This window comes from Piliocolobus tephrosceles, chromosome 10, assembly GCF_002776525.5.
Source record: "Piliocolobus tephrosceles isolate RC106 chromosome 10, ASM277652v3, whole genome shotgun sequence".
Lineage (NCBI taxonomy): Eukaryota > Metazoa > Chordata > Mammalia > Primates > Cercopithecidae > Piliocolobus > Piliocolobus tephrosceles.
Genome location: NC_045443.1, coordinates 91658274 through 91681007, shown reverse-complemented (window position 1 = coordinate 91681007; position 22734 = coordinate 91658274). Strand labels below are relative to the sequence as shown.

Here is a 22734-nt window from a genome sequence, read left to right as displayed (position 1 = left end):
AGTGGTACTTGGAATGGGGGGATTAGCAAAGCCTTCAAGATAAATCTCTTGCAAATGTCAAGTGTGCGTTATATAGCAAAAGGCTTACTCTTCGCTCTTACATGGTGACAGCTAAGAGAACAAGTGTTTACTGAGCACCTACAGGGTCCTTAGGCCAGATGTTGTGGGGGACACATGATCTATGTGTGCACTAGATCAGGAGTTGGCAAACTATAGTCTGTGGGCCAGATCCTGCCCGCTACCTGCTTTTACATGGCCCATCACAAAATGTCAAAAGAAGAAGAATATTTCATGACATATAAAAACACATGAAATTCAAATTTCAGCACCCATAAACATTCGTCTGGGTAGTGTCTCTGGCTGCTGTTCCCTGCAGCAGTCGAGTGGAGTAGCTGCAGCAGTGACCATACGACCCGCAAAGCCTAAAATATTTACTGCCTGGCTCTTTGTAGAGAACATTTGCTGACCTCTGCTCTAGAGGAGGCCACTGTCTTCTTAGGGGAGCAAGATAGAATTTTTTTTCTTTTTTTATGTAAAACTCAGTGCAGACTCACATTTACATCCAAGTCAACTATGATTCCGAGGTTTCTTTTCTTTCTAGATAGTCCTTCGTGCTTCTTATATTTATACTGTTGATGTCTGCTCAAGCAAAATTTTCAAACATGCCAAGTAAATGCTACTTCTCCACTCTCTGCAGAGGATAAAGAGAGCCTTACAACTAATGTAAAAAAGACTTTTTAAGGAAGTTACATTTTGCTCCTTAAATGGCTCTGTGAATACCGTCAGAGGACTCGCCACATCATCTTATTAACTTTTTATTTCCCTGAGTGGAGACAGCCTTGCTACTTCAAAAACATTTTAAAGCCCTACTGTTTAGAGAAGTTTCCCTTGGCCGTCTAGGATGGAATCCAGCCCTGGCCTGTCTTGTGAAAGTGGGTGCTTCCAGTCTGCTTTCAAACAGGGTCAGATTAGTTGTATTTTGTTTGCTGGTAGAACCTCTTCTCATATTAATAAATGGGTTAAAGGGCTACCAGGAGGACCTTCCTAAATAAATAGTGCAGGTATAAAACAACATTTTAAAAATAAAAGATAGGGTTAGCTCTATGGCTGCAACAACTCTTAGAAATACATTCTTTCTTTTTACCAATAAAGATTTTGAAAAAATCCAGTACAGACAAAAGAGCAAAGAATCATCTCCCCATAAAGGTTCTACACATTCAATATTTTAGATCAATTCTGTATTTTTATCAAGAGATTTTAATTCATAAAATCTGGCATATAGTAGCCAGCCCTACAAGCTTATACATTTCAGAGGGCGTTAATTTTAAAACATAATCGAGCTCAATACAAAGAGACAAATTCTTACAGCCCTGTAGTGGGATTCCTCCCTCACCCTATGTCCAAGGATTTCTATATATCAAATCAAAATACTATGGACTATAACCATCACAGCCCTACGTTGTCCAGCAATTAACCTCAGAATAGTCTACTTCCTGTAGGTTATATTTTAAAGAATTCAGGGTTATTTTAAAACGGCTGCACAATTTGAACTTATTTAATAAACTACTATGAGCTCTGGTTTTTACTCCCTGTTTCGTATAAGAAAGCACATTAGAAACTGGTTAATTAGGAGATTTATAGAATACTCAATCCTTTTTATTTTTTATTTTTAACTAAGTCCTTATAGGATATGGGAAATAGCACAACCACTAAGAAATAGTTATCTTTGAAAAGGTCTAAGAGGATTACTTCTGACAGTAAGAGTACCTTTTGTGAAGTCTGACGTCAACACAATTCAAATTACCATGACATTAATGGAGAAAATACTGCTATGATTGAAAAGAGTATTGGAAAGAGGTGCATTAGGAGGGCTCAGTTTATTAAGGCCAAATTGTACTCTATTAATCTGTTACAAAAAATCTGAATATAGCAAAGCTCTCTTTAGGCCTGGACCTGAATCAACACTCAGTGAAACATCTCTCGGATTTTTCACTCGTGAAATTAGTTCAAACAGGACTAGATAAAAAGTCACATGGATTCAAAACCAGCTGGAAATCTGAAACCGAAGGACATTAGAGAGATGAAAGGTAGCACAACTAATTAAAGGAAAGAGTCCTGTGGGGCCCTACAGGAGTGAGTATTCGGTTCAGGATTATTTAACATCTCTATTAATGACTGAGAAGAGGATGGAACTAATATATTAATGAAATGTATAAACTGGTAAGAGTGGTAACCAGCAGTGGAAATGGAAGAGTAAAAGGAGGTGAGATATGGAAAGAAAATAGCAAAATACAGGTCCACTCAAGAAAAATTAGAGCGTGAAACGGAACAAAATGATTATCCATTTGATGCTTAGCCCCCGGGACAAACACCTTTTCACGGGGGCCCCTGGTACAGGCTCCAGGGAACTTGAGATGTGATTTCAGTTGGCCCTGGAAATGCCAATAGTGAGCAGGGCCTCTGGACACAGAGCTTGAGACTTCCAGGGAGAAGGTGACAGACCAATGCCCTGTGCAAAGAGATCAAGGCTCACTTCTCTGAGTTGTAGACTCTAAAAGGAGGCTGACTTGGCTGCCAAGACCACCCTCTGAACAACCCGCTATTCCTCTTCGCACTTGAGCCTTCTGAGTGTGGCTCCCCAGACCTGGACTGGGTGACCAAAACTCCAGGGCCAGGGAGGGCAGCTCTTCCCAGCCAGTGGAGGGCCCTGATTCCACTTTAAACCCAGCCCCTCAAAGTCCACCCCTTGGCCGAGATTCAACTCATGAATGAGATTCTTGCCGCTCCCCTCTCCCCAGGGCCTCAGTTGCCTCACTAAGCCTCTTCTGCTCTCCCTGTCTTGAAGCAGATGCCCAGCCGTGTCTGGGTCTGACTCCTTCCCTCTGACCACACCCTGCCCCAACTTTTTCTCCCATGTCTTTGAGGTTAATACACTCCTCCCACATCCTGGCCAGGTTGGAGGTCTTACTCCCACCCTACATGTGTGGCACGGATCGGGAGCAGGCTTTGACAGTCCAATGCCAAGAGAAGCCAATATTAGAGTCCTTTCTTCCAGGCTGACTTTTATTAATATCATCAGTAGTATGGTTTAACCAATGTTTATATTCAATTTAGCGCATACAATGCAGGGTAATGGTTAAAACTATGTTGAGTCAGATTACCTGGATTCATATCTCTTACCTACCATTTACTCTCTCTGAGCTAAAATTTCCTTATCTATAAAATGGGGGAAAATAGGTCCATTGTGAGGCTTAGATACTCTGAGCTCAGGGCATGGCACAGGCTCAGCAAATATTAGCTACCACTGTTCAATTGAGTACATTCTGGCATTCTCTCTTGTATCTTTTTCTGTTGTGCACATTCAACTGCTTTGTGAAAATGAATCTTATTTCCTCCAAAATAGTGTAAGTTCTACCATGTAAGCTCCATGCAGCCACACATTTTGCCTGCCTGTTTAGCACACAGTAGTTGTTCAACAAACAAATTTTGAATAAATGATTATAAGTTAATTCTACAGTACCTGGCCCTATGCTAGGCCCATAGAAGCTACTCAGCAAGGTATATGTGAAATTTAATTTCACTCTTGAAGGCAAGGTCCCCAAAAGCATTCATTTGGATTGCCTGTGAGAGATCAAAAATGCATATTTAAAAGTGATGGAGGGGCTGGGTGCGGTGGCTCACGCCTGTAATCCCAGCACTTTGGGAGGCTAAGGCAGGCAGATCACCTGAGGTCAGGAGTTCGAGATCAGCCTGGCCAACATGGTGAAACCCTGTCTCTACTAAAAACAGAAAAAATTAGCCGGGCATGGTGGCGAGAGCCTGTAATCCCAGCTATTTGGGAGGCCAAGGCAAGAGAACCACTTGAACTGGGGAGGCAGAGGTTGCAGTGAACCGAGATTGTGCCATTGCACTCTAGCCTGGGCAACAAGAGTGAAACTCCATCTTGGGGGGAAAAAAAGTGATGGAGGAAGAGAAGAGGAGGTACAAGGTAGAGAAAGAACTATTTGAATGTAAATTGCCAGGAGATATGACTTTGTATGGTTTATTTCTGCCCTACAGTGATAAGCATATTGAGGTAATAACAAATACTAGAATGACATCACATCATAAATCTTCACAATCTCTGCTTGAATGCACAAAAGAGAGGGGAGCTATTGCTGGTCTCAGTGGAATACTGATACTGGTCATATTCTTAACCAGATATGAGAATGTTAAGAAATGGAAGGAGAAGTGGTCAGGGCAGGGTCACAGGGCCAACGGTCCCTGACAAGGTTTCAACTACTAGATATGTGGAGAGAAACACACAGACGGTCAGACACTGGCCTTTATAGCTTGAAATACTCCTCCTCCAAGGTCATACATAGGTTTTTGAGCTCATTTCTCTATTGTGGTCACACTTTTCTGTAATGCAGCCCCCTTGGCAGATGATGCTATACGTTTCAGGGTCAGGATACAGGGGTAGGTCTTGGGGTCATGAAACAGTGTGAGGGCTACCGGTCTAGTAGGGATTGAACCAGGACCCTACCTCATAAGTACCAGATCCTTGGATTAGCAAACTAATACACTAAAAAAATAAAATAAGACACCTTGAATAGCATTCCATTGCCACTGAAGAATAAAGTCAGCACTCATAGGGCTGGTATGTTTGCAGGCTCCAGGGTCATTTCAACCTTGTGTCTCACAATTTCCTGCATCCTCTGTAGCTACTTAGGGTTTCCTCTAGTGTGTGTCCTGGAATCTTCTGGCTCCTACCCCCACACTGTGCTTATGCCAGTTCCTCTGCTTCGAATACCCGCATTCATGTGTCTGGATGCTTCTTGTCCTCAAAGGTGGGCTGAAATGCCATCTGCATCAATCAATCCATCCATCAATCAAAGACTTAACCAACCACACTGATTAAGTGTTTTCAACTTCAAGGCACTGGGTTTAAGCAAACAGAAAGGACTAAGACAAAGCCCCAGGCACAGAGAGGCTCTCTGTATACTTTCTGGTACTTTCTCTATGTTAACATTTTTAAAATCTTGTATTGTTACTCATGTACTCATGGATAAGATTCTTGAGACTGATGGCCAGAGATGTGCCTGATTCATCTGAATCCTCCTCATGGAATCTGTGGAGATCAGTACAATTGCATCTCCTAGGCATGCAATAAAAGCCTCTGGAAAGAATCAACCCAAGTTCAGGATCCTAGAAGCCTAGGACAGTACCTGCTCCATTCCTAGTGCCTAGCACACCGGAAGTACTCGGTACATATATGGTGTGGGCAGATGCATTGAAGCAAAGCTGTGAGTGACTTCTTTGGTAGAGAAAGAATCACAAAGACATTGGGTGCTTTGTTCAAGGCCAACATGAAGACCCAAAGTGGAAACCAGAATGTTACACATTCCACCTGATAATGAAAGACAGCAGTGTTTCACAGAGCACGAGAAATCCCTCCTGTGACAAATAACACTCCATTCCCTATCAAACAAAAGAGAGATTCTGTTCTGAGCCACACATTTAAAGAAAACATGCCAGGATCAACAAAATGTCTCTCTCCATACTTAGAGGGGTAATCCACAGAGAAGCAATGAAAACAGATCTGGGCTTTTGTTTATTTTCAGCCTTCTCCTTCTCTTGTGGTGACCCCAATCCTTTTAACCACACAGTTCAAAGGGTGCAGAGAGATGCACTGCAGGAAACCAGGATGTAGTGACTTTATGATATTTGTCTTTAAAATTAAAGAAGTTTAAAAAGCCGCTGCCTGGACCACGACTCAGCGATAAAAAGGAATGAATTATTGATACATAAAAGAACTTGGATGAATTTACAGAGAATTATGTTGAGTTAAAAGAGCCAGTCCCCCAAAGGGTACATCTGGATGATTCCGTTTATATAAAATTATTGAAATGATAAAATTATAGAAATGGAGTCGAGATCAGTGGTTGCCAAGCATCAGAGATGGAGAATGGGAGGGAGGAGGGAATGGATGTGACTGTGAAGGGGAAACCTGGGGAGCCTTGTGACGATAGAGTTGTTCTGTGTCTTGACTGCTGTCAACGTCGATATCCTGACTGTGATGTTGTGCTATAGTTTTGCAAGACAGCACTATTGAAGGGAACTGGGTAAAAGATGTTAACTATTATTGTCTCACAAGTGCATGTGAATCTACAATTATCTCAAAATTAAAAGTTTATTATTTTCTAAAACAATCTTGAAAAAGAAAAACAAAGTTGAAGGATTCACATTTCCTGATTTCAAAATTTACTTTACAAAGCTACAGTAATCAAACAGTGCAGTACTGCCATAAAGACAGACACAGACCAACAGAATAGAAAAGAACATCCAGAAATACACTCTCACAAATATGGTGAAATGATTTTCAACAAGGGTGCCAAGACCATTCAATGGGGAAAGGACATGTTTTTCCACAAATGATGTTGGGAAAACTGGATATTCACATGCAAAAGAATGAAGTTAGATCCATTCCTTATGCCATATATAAAAATGAACTCAGAATAAATCAGGGACCAAAATATAAGTGCTACAAACCTTTATAAATAAATATAGAAAGAAAGTTTCATGACACTGAATTTGGCAATGATTTATTGGATCTGACACCAAAAGCATGGGCAATAAAAGAAAAAATAAATGAACTGGACTTCATCAAAATTTAAAACTCCATGTATTATAGGACACAGTGAACAGAATGAAAAGGAAACCTATGGAATGGTAGAAAATATTTGCAAATGATATATCTGATAAGGGGCTGATAGCCAGAATACATAAAGAACTCCTACAACTCAACAACAACAAAAATAACCCAATTTTAAAAATGGGCAAAGGACTTAATTAGACGTTTCTCCAGAGAAGATATACAAATGGCCAGCAAGCATATACAAAGATGCTCAATATCATTAATCATCAAGAAAATGCAAATCAAAATCACAATGAGATACCACCTGACACACATTAGGATGGCTACCATCAAACAAATCCGAAAATAACAAGTGTTGGTGAGGATGTGGCAAAACGGGAACCCTTGTGCACCGTTGGTGGGAATGCAAAACGGTATTGTTGCTATGGAAGACAGTACAGGGGTTCTTTGAAAAACCAAAAAGAGAATTATAATACAATCCAGTAATTCCACTTCTGGACATATACCCCAAAGAACTGAGAGCAAGGTCTCAGAGAAATAGCAGCACACTCATGTTCCTAGTAGCATTATTCATCATAGCTAAAATGTGGAAGTGACCCAAGTGCTAATCCATGGATGAATGGATAAACAAAATATGGTATATACATCACTAGAATATTATTCAACCTTAGAAAAGAAGGGAATTCTGACCCATGCTACCACACGGATGAACCTTGAGGACAGCATGCTAAGTGAAAGAGGCCAGCACAAAAAGACAAATTCACTTATATGAGGTACCTAGAGTAGTCAAATTCATAGAGACAAAAAATTAGAATGGCGGTTTCCATGGGCTGCGGGGGAAGAGAGATGAAGAGTTATTATTTAACGAGCATAGAGTGTCAGTTTTGCAAGATGAAAAGAGTTCTGGAGATGGGTTGTGCAACGATGTGAATGTACTTACCACGACTAACTGTACACCTAAAAGCAATAAAAATGGTAAATTTTGTTTGTGTACTTGATCAAAACTAAAAAACAAACAAACCCTGGAACAACAACCAAGTTTAATTGAAAGGAAAAAGCCACAAAGCCACTGTCTCCCTGATCCAAGTCCTTGGCACTGTGTCTTAGTTTTCCAAACCAATGGGATGAGAAAAGGAGCCCATTATTTAACAAGACCTCAAAGACTGCTAAAGTCTGGAGATACCTGGGCATCAAGCTTTTCTAATGCCTTTAATTAACTTCATGTCCATTTGATTCACATTCACTCTGCCTGTTACTTACTTCACCTGAGGTTACTATCAACTTTTCAGTAATGATTCAAAATGTGCTACTTATTTACCTTTGCACTTGACCTTAGGTAGCAGCAAATGGAGAAGTCAAAACCACAGATTAGAGAAACGAAAAATGGAGCCTTTTTCTCCCCAGAGCTGTCATTTTTAATTTATCTATTCCTGCTAGACTCCAAGGTTAGCGAGGGCGGGACTTATCCTCTTTTTGTGTTTTACCACATATAGATGCTCAACGAACTTTTGTTGACTGAGTGAAGTTGTAAGCACAGCCACATGTGTTCCACCTAGAAATGTTTACATTGTCACGTCCCCTCTTTTCAAACATGACTGACATGGGGGTTCAGTAATTTACTATGAAGAAAATAAGGGGAATTTCCAAGGAAAGTTCATGGATCAATAACCGCTTTTGAGAAGGCGAGAGAAATACACATTCTATAACAATTCTGGTTTAGCAGCATTCACTACTGGTTAGACGCCCCTACGAAGCTGAAAAAAAACAAAGGTCTCGAGGTTAGTTTGCACAGACCCCCATCCACATACATAACCCCCAGAAATGCAATTATATAAGGTGCAAGTTGAAATCCCTCAGATGGAACACTAAAACTTCCTTCTAGCTCTTCCCTAGTGAGCCGCAAAGTCACCTTTACAATCTTATTTCGACCAGAGCAACATCATTTTTCATAATTACAGAGTTTTAATTTATTTTATGTGACTGTCCAGCCTTTGATGTATTGAGCTAATTAAGTGAAACTTGGTTAAAAAACCAAAGATACAAAAGGGAATTTTGGTAGAAAGTAAAATAGAGAATTTTTTTAAGGAACCCAGAGTAGTATGAGTTGTTGTCATGGTCATTCAAAGAGAGGTTTTCCCCTTAACCACACAAAAATAGGGTCTGACCTGTAAAGCCTGGTTCGTTCTGTTTGCCTTGTTCTCCTTGGGTCTTCCTCCTCCTGATGTCTTCTCAACAGCCACTGGACACTGTTCCTGGAATGCAGAACACCCCTTCAACATTCAGATGGGTGGTAAATTCAAAGTGTGCAAGAAACATAAAAGAGAAGGTAGGACTAGGCAGTCACAAACATTTATTTTTGGTTAAACCTGTTTTTGGTTTTGTTTTGTTTTGTTTTTAAGACAGAGTCTCACTCCGTCGCCCAGGCTGGAGTGCGGTGGCACGATCTCAGCTCCACTGCAACCTCCGCCTCCCAGGTTCCAGCGATTCTCCTGCCTCAGCCTCCCCAGTAGCTGAGATTACGGGCATGCGCCATCACGCCCCACTAACTTTGTATAGAGACAGGGTTTTGCCATGTTGGTCAGACTGGTCTCGAACTCCTGACCTCAGGTGATCCACCTGCCTCGGCCTCCCAAAGTGCTGGGATTACAGGCGTGAGCCACCGTGCCCAGCGGTTAAGCCTTACAATACCAAAAAAATGTCACTTTACCTGGTTTCTCTCGTAATCAGAAGGGTCGCAAGCTGTGAAGGGGTGGATACACCTTCTTGCACTTTTACACCACGCACAGCCAGTTTCTGTGCATGCTGGGCATCTAGCAACACAGAAAACTGACTTCATTCCTGCATTTTAGGACAATGTTCACATCCTAGAATTTTCCTCTATGATGTGGCATGCAAGCATTTAAAAGAAGACAAAAAAAAAAAAAAATCCCTGGACAGACATTCCTGTGAGGCTTTGTGCCCTGCTCTTGGAAGCCCTCAGGTTGATGGGCCGGAATGGCACCTGCAGGGGTGTTGCCATGGAAACCTGAAGCTGGGTCACCTGCTGGTCTGTAGATAACAGAAACCCAGTGAATTTGTTTCTGAATCCAGTTCTGCTATTTGTCTACCCTCAAGTAAGTCCCTCTGGAGACGGATCTCTCTCTCTCCCTGCCTCTACCCACCCTGCCTTCCAAAATCGGGAAGCCCTCACTCACTCCAGCAGTCACACTGCCAACTGCCTGGAAGATGTGAGAGACAAAGTGTTAGCTGGCAAGCAGAGGCAATGAGGTGCCTGTGTTGGCTTTATAATCAAATGAAGGAAGAATTGTGTGTCTACTAATCAAATCACCTATCATGATTGGGTAAACTGTGGAGGACTTGAAAAGCACTTATGAGAAGGAATGTTAAAAAGGGAAATCGGGTTGATCTGGAAACAGGGCCAAGGGAGGCCAGAGGAAGCCTTAGCTCTTGCAAGGGGTGCTAGCGCAGGGCGTGGGGACCCAGTTTGTTTTATACCTTCTCCAAGAAATGAGGAAACATTCTGAGATTCTGACCTACAGAAACTGCAGTTTTCATGGAAGGAGAAGACACGCTGGCTTTTGCGTGGATCGGGCCACCTAAGTGAGCTAGAAGCGGGTTTGTGATTTGCACGCTTCTTCTACCCCCGGGGTGTGATTACTGTACTAAGTGCTTTCCTAACAGGAAGCAGTTACCTACGGAAAGGGGCCTCACCCTCCCCAGGGGACCTAGGTCTGAGGTCTGGTTCTTAATTAGCAAGTTGTGGGACCTGGGGCGAGTCGGTTCCTTTCATCTGGCCTTAAACTGGGCGTCAGGGGGGCTACGTTATCTTTCAACTGTCTTTGAGCTATATAATTCTATTTAATTCTCCCCCTTTTTTCCTATTTTCATGAACTTCTGAGGCTTGCTGTAGCAATTTTTGTATTTTTTTCTCCTTAAATTCATTCTCTTTCTTAGCAATCATTGAACTGGGCCTTGTGTCATCTTTTTCAAAGTGCCTCAGTGGAAGAGATGAGGCCCAGGGGCTCCTGTTCTAATCATTCAAGAGTAGCCTCCCAGCTCAGCTTCAAGTTCAAATTCATTTTCCCCATAGAAACCATGGTTCCCAGGCCAGGGCAAAAGAAACTCCCATTTGGTGCTCACATAGCTGGTCAAGCAAACCATGGAGTGATCTACAGCACTGCTACTCACGCAGCCTCCCAAGGTGCCCTGCGGGCCTCCGTCCTAACTTCCAATTGGAAAGTCAGGCATCTGAGAAACGTATCTCCTCTGTCCTCTCGCTGCTTTAGAAGCAAGGAGCGAGGTTCAGCACTACTCAGGGGCCTATGTAGCTCAAAGGGGCCAAAGATGGTAAAAAGGGGGGCATCAGGAACATGCTCTTTTGGTGAAAGGGACTTCACCTTGTCCTTCTCAAGTATGACTTCTTACCCATACGCTCAAGGCTTCTCGTTCCGCCCAAATTCCCGAAGCCATTCCAATCAGGAGAGAACCTAGCAGCGATCCTTCTTCTTTTTGCTGAGACAATCTCACTCTGTCACTCAGACTGGAATGCAGGGCACCATCCTGGCTCACTGCAACCTCTGCCTCCTAGGCTCAGGTGATTCTCCCACCACAGCCTCCCAAGTAGCTGGGACTACAGGTATGTACCACCATGCTTGGCTAACTTTTGTGTTTTTGTGTAGCGATGGCGTCTCACCATGTTGCCCAGGCTGGTCTCAAACTCCTGGGCTCAAGTGATCTGCCCACCTCGGCCTCCTAAAGTGCTGGGATTCCAGACATGAGCCACCATGCCTGGCTTGTCTCTTCTTTACTTACTTCAAGGCTGCCTCTCGGTCCTGGGAAGACATATTTCCCTGTGGGTATGAATACTTAAGCACAGTGGATCTCTCTCCCTCATGGCGCCAGTTTACTAGTCAGGGCTAGAATGTGTGAGCTGAGTTTATTAGCTCAGTGGCTCTCCTGTCTCCCATTACATCATGCTCCAAAAGGCATTTTGGAAAGTTCTGTCTCACAAGAGTTCTTTAGGAAATCGAGGAGTCAAACAAATAAGTAAATTAAGACCAATGAGAGAATATTCAAATTTCAAATAAAATCTTACTCTTTTAATGATGAGCAGTTGGTAAAGTTGAATCTGTCTGATAAATTCCAAGAACCGAAGGAGAACATCACGTTGACAACTGAAACATCTGGAGGAAAGGGGGGAAAAGTCATTTACAGTGGAGTCCTGCTATAGTCAAGCATAGCTGTAAATGCAAAAAAACATAAATATTTTTGCCTCCTCTGCATAGTGGGCGGGAGCTTGCCAGCTGTTTGCTAACATTTCAATCAGTATGTGGTTCTTTCCCCATGGGCCATTCGCATCAGGCAGCCGAAGTGCACAGCTCAAGCCTCCAAACAGACTGAACCCACCTCGAGTTCCAAGCCTCCCATGGATAATCACTAGGAAGAAGCCATTTTACAGCTCATTTACATCTCATACTCTCCTAGGGATCACTATCTCAGCTTTTAATTGGCCAAGGCATAAGAATAAAACAAATCACCGAGCAAGAAGTGCCTAGAACATGAAAACCGGAGCATTAGAAATCCTGCACCTTCAGAAAAATCCACGCTGCAAATATTTACCTAACATACTCTAAAGTGTAGTTTCCATGGGCAGGGTTCCACGATCTTCTTGGGGGTCAACTGTCACCAAATCTGTGATAAAGGTTTTCTTATTTGCCTTTGAAAGCCTACTCATTGGTTAGAAAACCCCAAAAGAACAAAATAACAAGGATTTCAAAACTACTAAATCAACATTAGAGAAATATAATATTTAAACATATATACTCTATCCAAGGTAGTGATTCTCAAACCCAGTTGTCTATCAGAATCACCTGAGAAATTTATAAAAATATAGATCCCAGGGCCATGCCCCTAAATATTCTGATTTAGCAAGCCTGGGGTGGACCCAGGAACCTGTGGTTGCATCGCTCCCCACGGAACGATTGTATAGAGCCCAGGTTTGGGGCCACAATACAGAGTAGCACCTTTCAAATCCCCTTCTGTCCGGGAACCAGTGCTAATCACAAGGTGTTAATATATTTTTCCTTTGATGAATTAATAGGAATAGGAGGTGGTGCTATTTATTTGTTTGTTTGTTTATTTATTTTAGTAGAGACAGGGTTTCACCATGTTGGCTAGGCTGGTCTTGAACTCCTGACCTCAAGTGATCTGCCCGCCTTAGCCTCCCAAAATGCTGGGATTACAGGTGTGTGCCACCACACCAGGCCGAGAGGGTGCTTTTTAAATCCAAGTTTTGACAAAATAAGAATCTGGCTTGATTCCGTTGGCATCCCTAATTTTCTTATTGAAATGTTATTAGTGTGTGGTTCCCAAAGTCTAAAAACCCTTACTTTAAGGTCCTTCTGCACAGCAATAACACTCCCTCTGAAAGTCAGAATTCCATATAAAATTCGGTTCACATACAGAGGGTGTGTGTGAAATGATCATCTTCTGTTCTCAAGACAAAGAGGCTTGGAGGGCTGGCATGACCTCTCTGCAAAAGCCTCTGAACAGACACTTGATACATGTGAATAGAATGAACACAGGGACAGTCAACTCGGAGGGACTCCCAGTGAAAATACACTCCAGTGGAATCTGTAAGTGTCCAGTGATGAAGACTGCAAAAGCCATACATTTTTTCAAGCACCAAATAGGCACACAACTCTATTTGGAAATATCACAAGGAAATGAATATTCATGATTTCTTCTAGGAAAGCATTTACAGTTATTCTGGAAGAGGTAAAATAATTTAGGTGATGACAGCACAGTCAAGGAAACAACCATATGAGTGGTTTCAGTTCCCTCTGGTAACCTGGGTACCAAGACAGGGGTGTGCATGGAGGACCAAAGTGGTGTTAGAATGGCTGAGAAAGTCAGAGCAGAATCTGGCAAGGGCATACGGGAAGAGGTGACTTTCTCCAATGTTTCAAAGCAGAAAGGGAGACAGGATTTTGTGAAAGAGGGGAGGCCATTCTAGGTTCAAAGAAGGCCATGGATAAAGGCTTGGCATGGCAATGGTCGCTGGCTGGCTGAGTACAAGAGGCTGGGAAGCGAATTTGTTTGCCTGTTCGGAATATATAAGATACTCAGAAAACAGCAGGTGAAGGGTTGGGTGCAACTGATGGAGGATCTAAAAGCAACCAACTAGCTTTACAAGGTGATCTCAAATACTTCAGAGGCATATTTTATAGGTGAGCAAGGTCTGCATTTTAATGAACAAAAGTAACCAGAAATGCATCACAAAGGCTGCACATTATGGACAAAGTAAAGTGGAAAATTGAGGTGATTTTCCAAGCAATCAGTTCCAAACAGCCACCACCCAGTGGCTGAGAGCATTTTTAAGCTCACGTCTCTGGCCTGGTGCATTAAATTGCCTTTTGAAGGATTTAGGATCAATTGGGTTCTATGGTCTGAATATGTATGTCTCCCCTAAATCCATAAGTTGGAATCTAATACCCAATGTGGTAGTATTAAGCCATGGGGCCTTTGTGAAGTGATTAAATCATGAGGACTGCACCCTCATGAATGTGATTAGTGTTCTTATAAAAGAGGCTTGAGAGAGCTCCCTTGCCCCTTCTGCATGTAAAAATACAGCAACAAGGCACCATCTGTGAAGTCAGAGGCCAAGCCCTTACCAGACACTGAATCTGCTGGAGCCTTGACCTTGGACTCCCCAGCCACCAGAGCTGTAAGCAATACATTTCTATTGTTTATAAATTATCCAGTCTAAGGTATTTTGTTATAGCAGCCAGAATGGACTAAGATATTGGGTAACTCCAGCTCTCACCACAAAACCCACTCAGCTCCATTAATGATCATCACTCAGTCCTGGAGACCTTCTCCATGAACTCAACTCTACTTCCGGTCTTTCTTATCCAAAGAGACTCAGGAGTCCTCAGTCTGCCCACTGTACCTCCTAACCATCTATTGAATCCACTTTTCTCCATCCCCCTTGGCTTCTCCTCCAGCTCTCACTTTCCCTCTCACCTGGACCCCTCCAAAAGCTTTCCTATCTGATCTTTTGGAACTCCATCTTTCAGTCTTTCCCTTCTTTGGCCCATTCTCCACCTTCAAGCTATTCATTCATTCATTCATTCATTCATTCAAGAAACATTTATTGATTGTGAATGGCTACCTTGTGCCAGACACTGTTCAAAGCACAGCAGTGAAGACATCTTCCCAAAGTCCCTGCCTCCATGGGGCTTACATTCCAGTAGGAAAGACAGACAATGCACAATTGAACCTTTCTGTAATATAAATCTGATTGTGCTGCCAGTCTCCAGCTTAAACCTTTCAGCATCTCATCACAGCTCCCAGGATTCACAGTTCACAAGGCCTTTCATGGTCCCCAAGATACCTCCTTTGGTATCTATCTTCTCTTCCTTTCCCCTTTCCACCTTCCCCTACCCCATTTGCCTTGGCCATATAGAAGCTCTTTCGGTTCTTCAAATAAAGCTTTTTCTCTCCTGGACATCATGCACGTTGGTCTCTGTCTGAAATACCCATCCCCCTCCTCTTTGTCTGGCTCAACTCTACCCTCGCCTTGTCTGGACATCACTTCCTCCAGGAAGCTTTCCTTCCCCTTCCCCCTCCGCCATGTCTGGTAAGGTACATTTTTCATGTGCTTCTCATGGTACTCTATGTTCCCTGCATTTACACACTGCATTGTAACGAGCTACTTACTTCTCTCTATCCCTGTGCACAGTCTTCTTTTTAGGGGCAAAGGGGAGTCACTGTATCCCTAGCACCTAGCATAGTGCCTCACATATAGTAGATGTACAATAAATACTCCCTGGATGGATGTATGAATGCAATGAACTCAAACTGATAGAATACTGATTGTTAAAATTTCTCATCTCACCCAGGGCATTTCTTGCTTTTCAGATCTCTGAATTATCTAAACTATTTGGGTACAGTCAGCCCAATGCTATCTGGCTTTTCTGCACTCTCCTATCCAACTTGCCCTCCTCTTATCATTGCCCAGGCATATCTGATAGTGGGGTTTTGCAGTCAAGGAATGAGGTAAATCCTTGCAGTCAAGGAATGAGGGAATGAGGTAAATCCCAGAGGAAAAGTTGGAACCAGGGGGTGTGGGGGAGTGAGTCTGCAGAGGGGGAACTATTCAGATTCCTTGGGCAAACTAAACTCAGGAGGTTCCCTTGTTTTTTTGACTTTATAACAAAAACAACCCAGAAAAGTCCACATACCTTTGTAGGTTGCTCTGGTTGGGATGCTACAGGTGCAGGTCCGGTTGGGCTGACTTTTATTCTGGCAGAGCTCCCTGTTAGAGTCCACGTTCCTCACCATGCACTTTGAGTGTGTTGGAGAGAAGCGTCCCACCACAGTCACTGTAGTCTGTGCAGGGAAGATATAGGGAAAAAAATGATGATTTTTGCCTCATTTCCATCACAGAGCCTTATATGATCTCACCTTTTGACCTGCCACAGGAAGGAGAATTTCTCAGAAGAGCTGATGTAAAGAATAGATGTTTCTGGGTGACAGAGCAAGACACTACCTCCAAAAATAAATAAACACATAAATAAAAATATAAAAGAATAGATGGTTTGTTGGCTATTGGGTTTGCTCTTTCATACACTGCATATTCTTATTCTTTGACCATTTTTCTGCTTTGTGTATATATTTTTTCTTATCAATTTTCAAGAGCTCTCTGCATGGTGTAGATATTAATCTTTATCTGTCATATTTCTGACACATATTTTTCGCCTAATCTATTGTTTGTCTTGTAACTTTTGCTTGTGGCATCTTTTATCCTCACACAATGTGCTTTTAAGTAATCAAATACAGGGTTTCTTGTCTCAGCTATAAAGTGCTTCCCAAACTCTAGCTTACGGACAAATATAAAATTGTTCCAACGTCTTTATTGCTTTATTTTTTAAGCTTATGTCTTTAATCCATCTGGAATTTATTTTTATATACAGTGTGAGATAAGGGTCCAACTTTATCCAGATGGTTAATCAATTATGTCACAGCCATTTATTAAACAAAAAACAAACCTCCTTTTCCCACTGAATTGAAATGCCATTTTGTCCTATGTTAAATTTCCATTTATCTGGAATCTATTTCTGAACTCCGCTCTCTTTCAATAATCTATTGATCGACTTCTATTCCAATGTCATTAAGTTTTTGCTCCTGTAATTTTAAATATATTTAGCATCTGATAAGGCAAATCTCTCCTTCTTTATGTCTATTTTCATAATTTTCTTAGCGTTTCCTGGACATTATTCATCCATATGAACTTTAAGTTCATTTTATCCAAAGGGGTTGAAGAGACTAAGTCTAAATGAAATTGTATTAAATATATGCCTTAATGTTAGAAAAACTTAGATCTTTATGATATTAAGTATTCCCATCCAAACACATGACTTTTTTTCATCCGTTTCTCTTTGATCTGGGGTTCATTTAAGACAGCATGCCTTGATGATCTCCTAGGTGTGAAGATACATTTGTCAACTATTCCTTATTGCTAATATTGTTAGATAATGACTAAAGAAGGTGGCCTGTGAAATGTGCTTTAGAATTAGTTAAGGTTTGCTTGTGGTCAAACATATGATTAAATTTGGGTGGAGGGAGTGTTTTTGTGTGTGTATGTTTGTATGTGTACAGGGATACGTCTCTGTGCCTGTACATGTGTGTATGTGTATAGTAGGGACACAAAAAGACAATCTCGAAATGTTCCCAAAGTAGCTTTTTCCCAAGGAAATGGTCCAAAGGAACAAGGCAGCCAGGTGTCTTGTTCAAAAAGAAAATTACAGGAATTAACATGGCAACAGTGGACTCCTTTTGCATCAGGTGCATGATGGGATCTGTGGGAATGTGGGCCAAGTAAAAGGAACCTGGGAGTGCAGAAAGTGGTAACTTTATCACCTCCTATGAAGAGCCATAGTCTAGACAACCTGGCAGCTGTCTGTCTTCTGTTATACATCTCACTTCCTCCCAGACTTGCTGCACTGCCACCTAAGACTCTGATGTTTCCCTGGGTCTCTGATAAGCTTGCTAAGTCTTGTCTAGTCCCTGGAGGTCACCCCTATCTTTCCATTTTCAAAAAGTTCTGGCCATATTATCATGCTGGAAGAAGGCAAGTTCTTTCAGTCCACTTCACCTGGACTGAAGTTCAATTGTCTTTAGGGAATTCTGAGCACAGTAAAAGATCCCAAACCATTCCCACTAACTCATCTTCAACAAATGCTTGAACTCTCATTCATGCTGAATCTTCAACCCAGCATTTATATCCGCACCACACATCTTAGCACACTATCACATATTATCTTGTATACATGTATGTCTTAAATTGAATTCACTGCTCAAACATTATAACAAGAGTATCAGAATTTTTAAAAATCACACTTTCAACAACTCTTTTAAAGTTTCCACATTTCCTTCTAGTTCTCACATATGTAGTTTTATATAACTATAATTATTCCATTTATTTATTCCACAAATATTTATCAAGCTTGCAACATATGCCAAGTGCTGCACAATGGTACTGATTATACCAGCAAACCAAGCAGCTATGGTCCTTGCCCTCAAAGAGCTTATAGACTAGTAGAAGTATAGAACATTCCACCAGAATAAAACTGGAGGGTCACATGGTATCAAGGAATCATCAGGAGATGACTGAGCTAAGATGGTACAATAGAAAGGGAAAGAACCAGGTAGTCAAGGTACCCCTTAGAAGTAGCATGGGGCAGGACTGGAAGTGGGGGATGTGGATATGGAGGATGCTGGCGAGCAAATGGATGGATGGAGGTACCATAGGTACCATACATGGAGATGGGGCATACTGAGGGAGAGGCAGATGGGTGGAAGATTCAAGACTTCATTTTGGGATGTATGTAGTTCAAGATACTTGTGTGATACTTAGGCAGATGTGTCAAGTTGGGTATGGGCCTGGAGCTCAGAGGAGCAATCTGGGGTGAGGATAAAGGAAACATGAACATACAGATGATTGATACAGCCATGGAAGTGGATAAGATTGTCTACAGACAAAATGTAGAGTAAGAAGAGAGGAAGAACCAAACTGGGCCTTAAATGGCTCCAATATTTAGAGACAGGGAGAGAAGGCACCAGCAAGGCCCAGCAAGGGAATTGAGGCCTGGCCACAGAGAATAAGGAGAGCACAGAGTGGGCGTGCCATGGAAAGCAATGGAAAAGACAGTTTCAAGAACACTATCAGCCAAATAAGATGACCTTATAGTGTCCGCTGGAACGGCTGCATGGAGTTCACTAGTGACCTTAGCAAGAACCGGTTCAGGGGAACATTGGGGCAGAAACCAGGTTGGAGTGGACCTGAAAAGAAGAGACAGCATGTTTTTTCAGGTGCAGTGGAAGGAGAGAGGAGCCAGTGAGGTGAAGGTATTTTTGCGTAACTTGGGGTCCAGGTGAGTACGGTTAAAAAGCTGAAGCTTTGTCCTAAGAAACCCAGCATGGGACTCCTCACCAGGCTGATGGCTCTTTCTTGAATCAAGCTGGAAAAAGAGGGAGTGAAGACTTAAAGGGCAGATGGGATGCAGAGGCAGCTGGGGTGTCAATTAGCCGGCAATATCCACAGAGCCAAAGAATTGCTGTACAACACTCTTATCCGATCGACATATTATACTGAATCATTCCTTATTGCTAAACAGTTTCGTTATTTCCAGGTTTCTAATTCTATAAATGCTACTGCAAGAGCATCTTCATGCCTAGGGATTTTCTTCTTTCAAGTTATTTCCTCAGGATTCTAAGGCTGAAATTAATGCTTCAAACAGAATGAATATATTTATGAATTTTGAAACATGCTGCCAAATTGCTTTCCAAAAAGGTTGTGCTAATTGGCATCACCAACACTGGGTGTTAGCATAGCTTATTATCGTTTTAATTTGTATTTATTTGAAAACTAGTGAGGTTGAACATATTTCCATATTTCTATCTACTTTCTGAATCTCCTCTTGTGAGAATATCTGCGTTTTGGCCCAATTACTTTTTGGTGTACTGATGTTTTTCTTTTTAATTTTTCTTAGTGTTATTATCTTATGATGAATATTTTTTTAGTGGCAAATATTTTCCTGAAGTGTGTGCTTTAGTTAACTCTCATTTTTTTTTTTGACAGAGTTTTGCTCTTGTCAGCCAGGCTGGAGTGCAGTGGCACGATCTTGGTTCACTGCAACCTTCACCTCCTGGATTCAAGCGATTCTCCTGTCTCAGCCTTCCGAGTAGCTGGGATTACAGGTGCCTGCCACCACGCTTGGCTAATTTCTTTGTATTTTCAGTAGAGACAGTTTTTCACCGTGTTGGCCAGGCTGGTCTAGAACTCTTGACCTACAGGTGATCTGCCCGCCTTGGTCTCCCAAAGTGCTGGGATTACAGGCATGAGCCACCATGCCCGGCCAAGTTAATTCTTACTTTTTGTAAAAGGAAGTCATGTATATGAATATTTTTCTTTTGTTACTACATACTATATTGCCTCAGAGGTAAAACAAATTGTACTTTCAAATTATGTTCAACTTCATTTTCTGTTAGTTCTTCTGTGACTTATCTTTACATATCAATTTCTTAATTAGTCTAAATTTTATTTTATATTTAATGTAAAATATGAAATTATGTTTCCATAGTATAAGCCAGTTATCTCACACATTTTATGAAATAATTTTTGTTTCCTCTCATTTTATGATATCTGTTCCTTAAAATTTTTTTTTTTTTTTTTTTTGAGACGGAGTCTTGCTCTGTCGCCCGGGCTGGAGTGCAGTGGCCAGATCTCAGCTCACTGCAAGCTCCGCCTCCCGGGTTTTTACGCCATTCTCCTGCCTCAGCCTCCGGAGCAGCAGGGACTACAGGCGCCCGCCACCTCGCCCGGCTAGTTTTTTTTTGTATTTTTAGTAGAGACAGGGTTTCACCGTGTTAGCCAGGATGGTCTCGATCTCCTGACCTCATGATCCGCCCGTCTCGGCCTCCCAAAGTGCTGGGATTACAGGCTTGAGCCACCGCGCCCGGCCCTGTTCCATAAAATTTTTACATCTATTTCTGAGCTTTCTACTATATTCTATGAATCTGTATTCCTATTTTTAAACCAGAATCATGGATTAAATTATTGTTGATATCTATCTATCATCTATGTTTGCAATCTAATGGGAGTGGTCTTGCCTAAATCAACTTCTTTTTTTCAAAATATGTTTTGGATATTCTTGATCAGCTCATGTTATTCCATGAGCTTTTATATTATATTTTTATAAAATTCCATGAATTTTATATTAACTTTAAATAAACACTAATTCAAAAATCATTGGAATTACATGAAATCAAGAAAAACAGGTGAGGAAGAAGTGCTATTTTTGTGATATCTTCTCACCAAGAAATGTAGAACATGCCTGAATATGTTCAAGATGTTTTCCATATATTCTAAGAAAATGCTTTGTGTATTTTTGTTTTTATTTTTGTTTATGCTTATGTTTTTAATTGATAAGGTTTTGCTATGATAAATTATAAATAGCCTTAAGGCTGGGCGCAGTGGCTTATGCCTGTAATCCCAGCACTTTGGGAGGCCAAGGCAGGCAGCTGAGGTCAGGAGTTCGAAACTAGCCTGGCCAACATGGTGAAACTCCGTCTCTATTTAAAACATAAAAAAAATTAGTCAGACATGATGGTGGCAGGCATCTGTAATCCTAGCTACTCAGGAGGCTGAGGCAGGAGAATCGCTTGAACCAGGAGGCAGAGGTTGCAGTGAGGAGAGATCACGCCATTGCACTCCAGCCTGGGCAACAAGAGTGAAACTTCGTCTCAAAAAAAAAAAAAAAAAAAAAAAAATAGCCTTAATACACCATTGCTCTGCTATCTAACTAGAATGGCTTAAGCTAAGTTGTTCAAAGCAAAATCACTATTTTTGGTAGCTGACTCTAACACATATCTCTTAGCAAAAATGATTTTAAAGCAGGATATGTACCTTGCTTTTTAAGTTTATGGCTGAGTAGTTCTGTTGTTTTTATGAATAGGACCTTTCATTAATGAAGTTAAAAGTTTGTTTTATTTGACATGTAGTAAGGCTATTAATATTTAAATATTTATTGAACATTCAGCACTTCATTTAACTTTTATTCATTTGAAGAATTTTTATTTTTTTTATTTTTATTTATTTATTTTTTTTGAGACGGAGTCTCGCTTTGTCACCCGGGCTGGAGTGCAGTGGCCGGATCTCAGCTCACTGCAAGCTCCGCCTCCCGGGTTTACGCCATTCTCATGCCTCAGCCTCTGGAGTAGCTGGGACTACAGAAGCCCGCCACCTCGCCCGGCTAGTTTTTTTTTTTTTTTTTTTTTTTTTTTTTTTGTATTTTTTAGTAGAGACAGGGTTTCACAGTGTTAGCCAGGATGGTCTCGATCTCCTGACCTCGTGATCCACCCGTCTCAGCCTCCCAAAGTGCTGGGATTATAGGCTTGAGCCACCGCACCCGGCCTGAATAATTGTTAAAGCTAACATATTTAGCCGGGCGCGGTGGCTCAAGCCTGTAATCCCAGCACTTTGGGAGGCCGAGATGGGCGGATCACGAGGTCAGGAGATCGAGACCATCCTGGCTAACACGGTGAAACCCCGTCTCTACTAAAAATACAAAAACTAGCCGGGCGAGGTGGCGGGCGCCTGTAGTCCCAGCTACTCCGGAGGCTGAGGCAGGAGAATGGCATAAACCCGGGAGGCAGAGCTTGCAGTGAGCTGAGATCCGGCCACTGCACTCCAGTCCGGGCGACAGAGCGAGACTCCGCCTCAAAAAAAAAAAAAAAAAGCTAACATATTTAGATTCGGCAGATATGCAGCCACTTAAGATGAGTAAATAATGGTTTTTTATATTTAATTTGAATAATTATATGTATTATTTGTTTCTTGTGTTACTGCAGTGGACAGAGCTTTAAAAATAATGTCAATAGTATTAGCAATGGTGGAATTCCTTGTTTTAGTTCTGATTTGTAAAAGAATGTTTCTAGGATGGGCATGCTCACTTATGCCTATAATCCCAGCACTTTCAGAGGCTGAGGTGGGAGGATCACTTGAGTCCAGGGATTTGAGACCAGCCTGGGCA

At 41.7% G+C, this 22734-nt stretch overlaps 1 protein-coding gene across 2 annotated transcripts in view; it reads right to left on the bottom strand.

Moving 5' to 3' along the window:
- The window catches only part of PLXNC1 (plexin C1), a 160706-nt gene that overhangs the window by 70901 nt on the left and 67071 nt on the right, over positions 1 to 22734 (bottom strand). For both annotated transcript variants that reach the window (XR_002734521.2, XM_023226012.2), the window contains exons 6-9: positions 15883 to 16030; positions 11733 to 11820; positions 9345 to 9447; positions 8803 to 8889 (exon numbers count right to left, since the gene is read on the bottom strand). Coding sequence is in view for 1 of the 2 variants with exons in the window: in XM_023226012.2 (XP_023081780.1) it covers positions 8803 to 8889; positions 9345 to 9447; positions 11733 to 11820; positions 15883 to 16030 (426 nt within the window). In the remaining variant the exon portion in view is untranslated. The remainder of the gene's footprint in view (positions 1 to 8802; positions 8890 to 9344; positions 9448 to 11732; positions 11821 to 15882; positions 16031 to 22734) is intronic.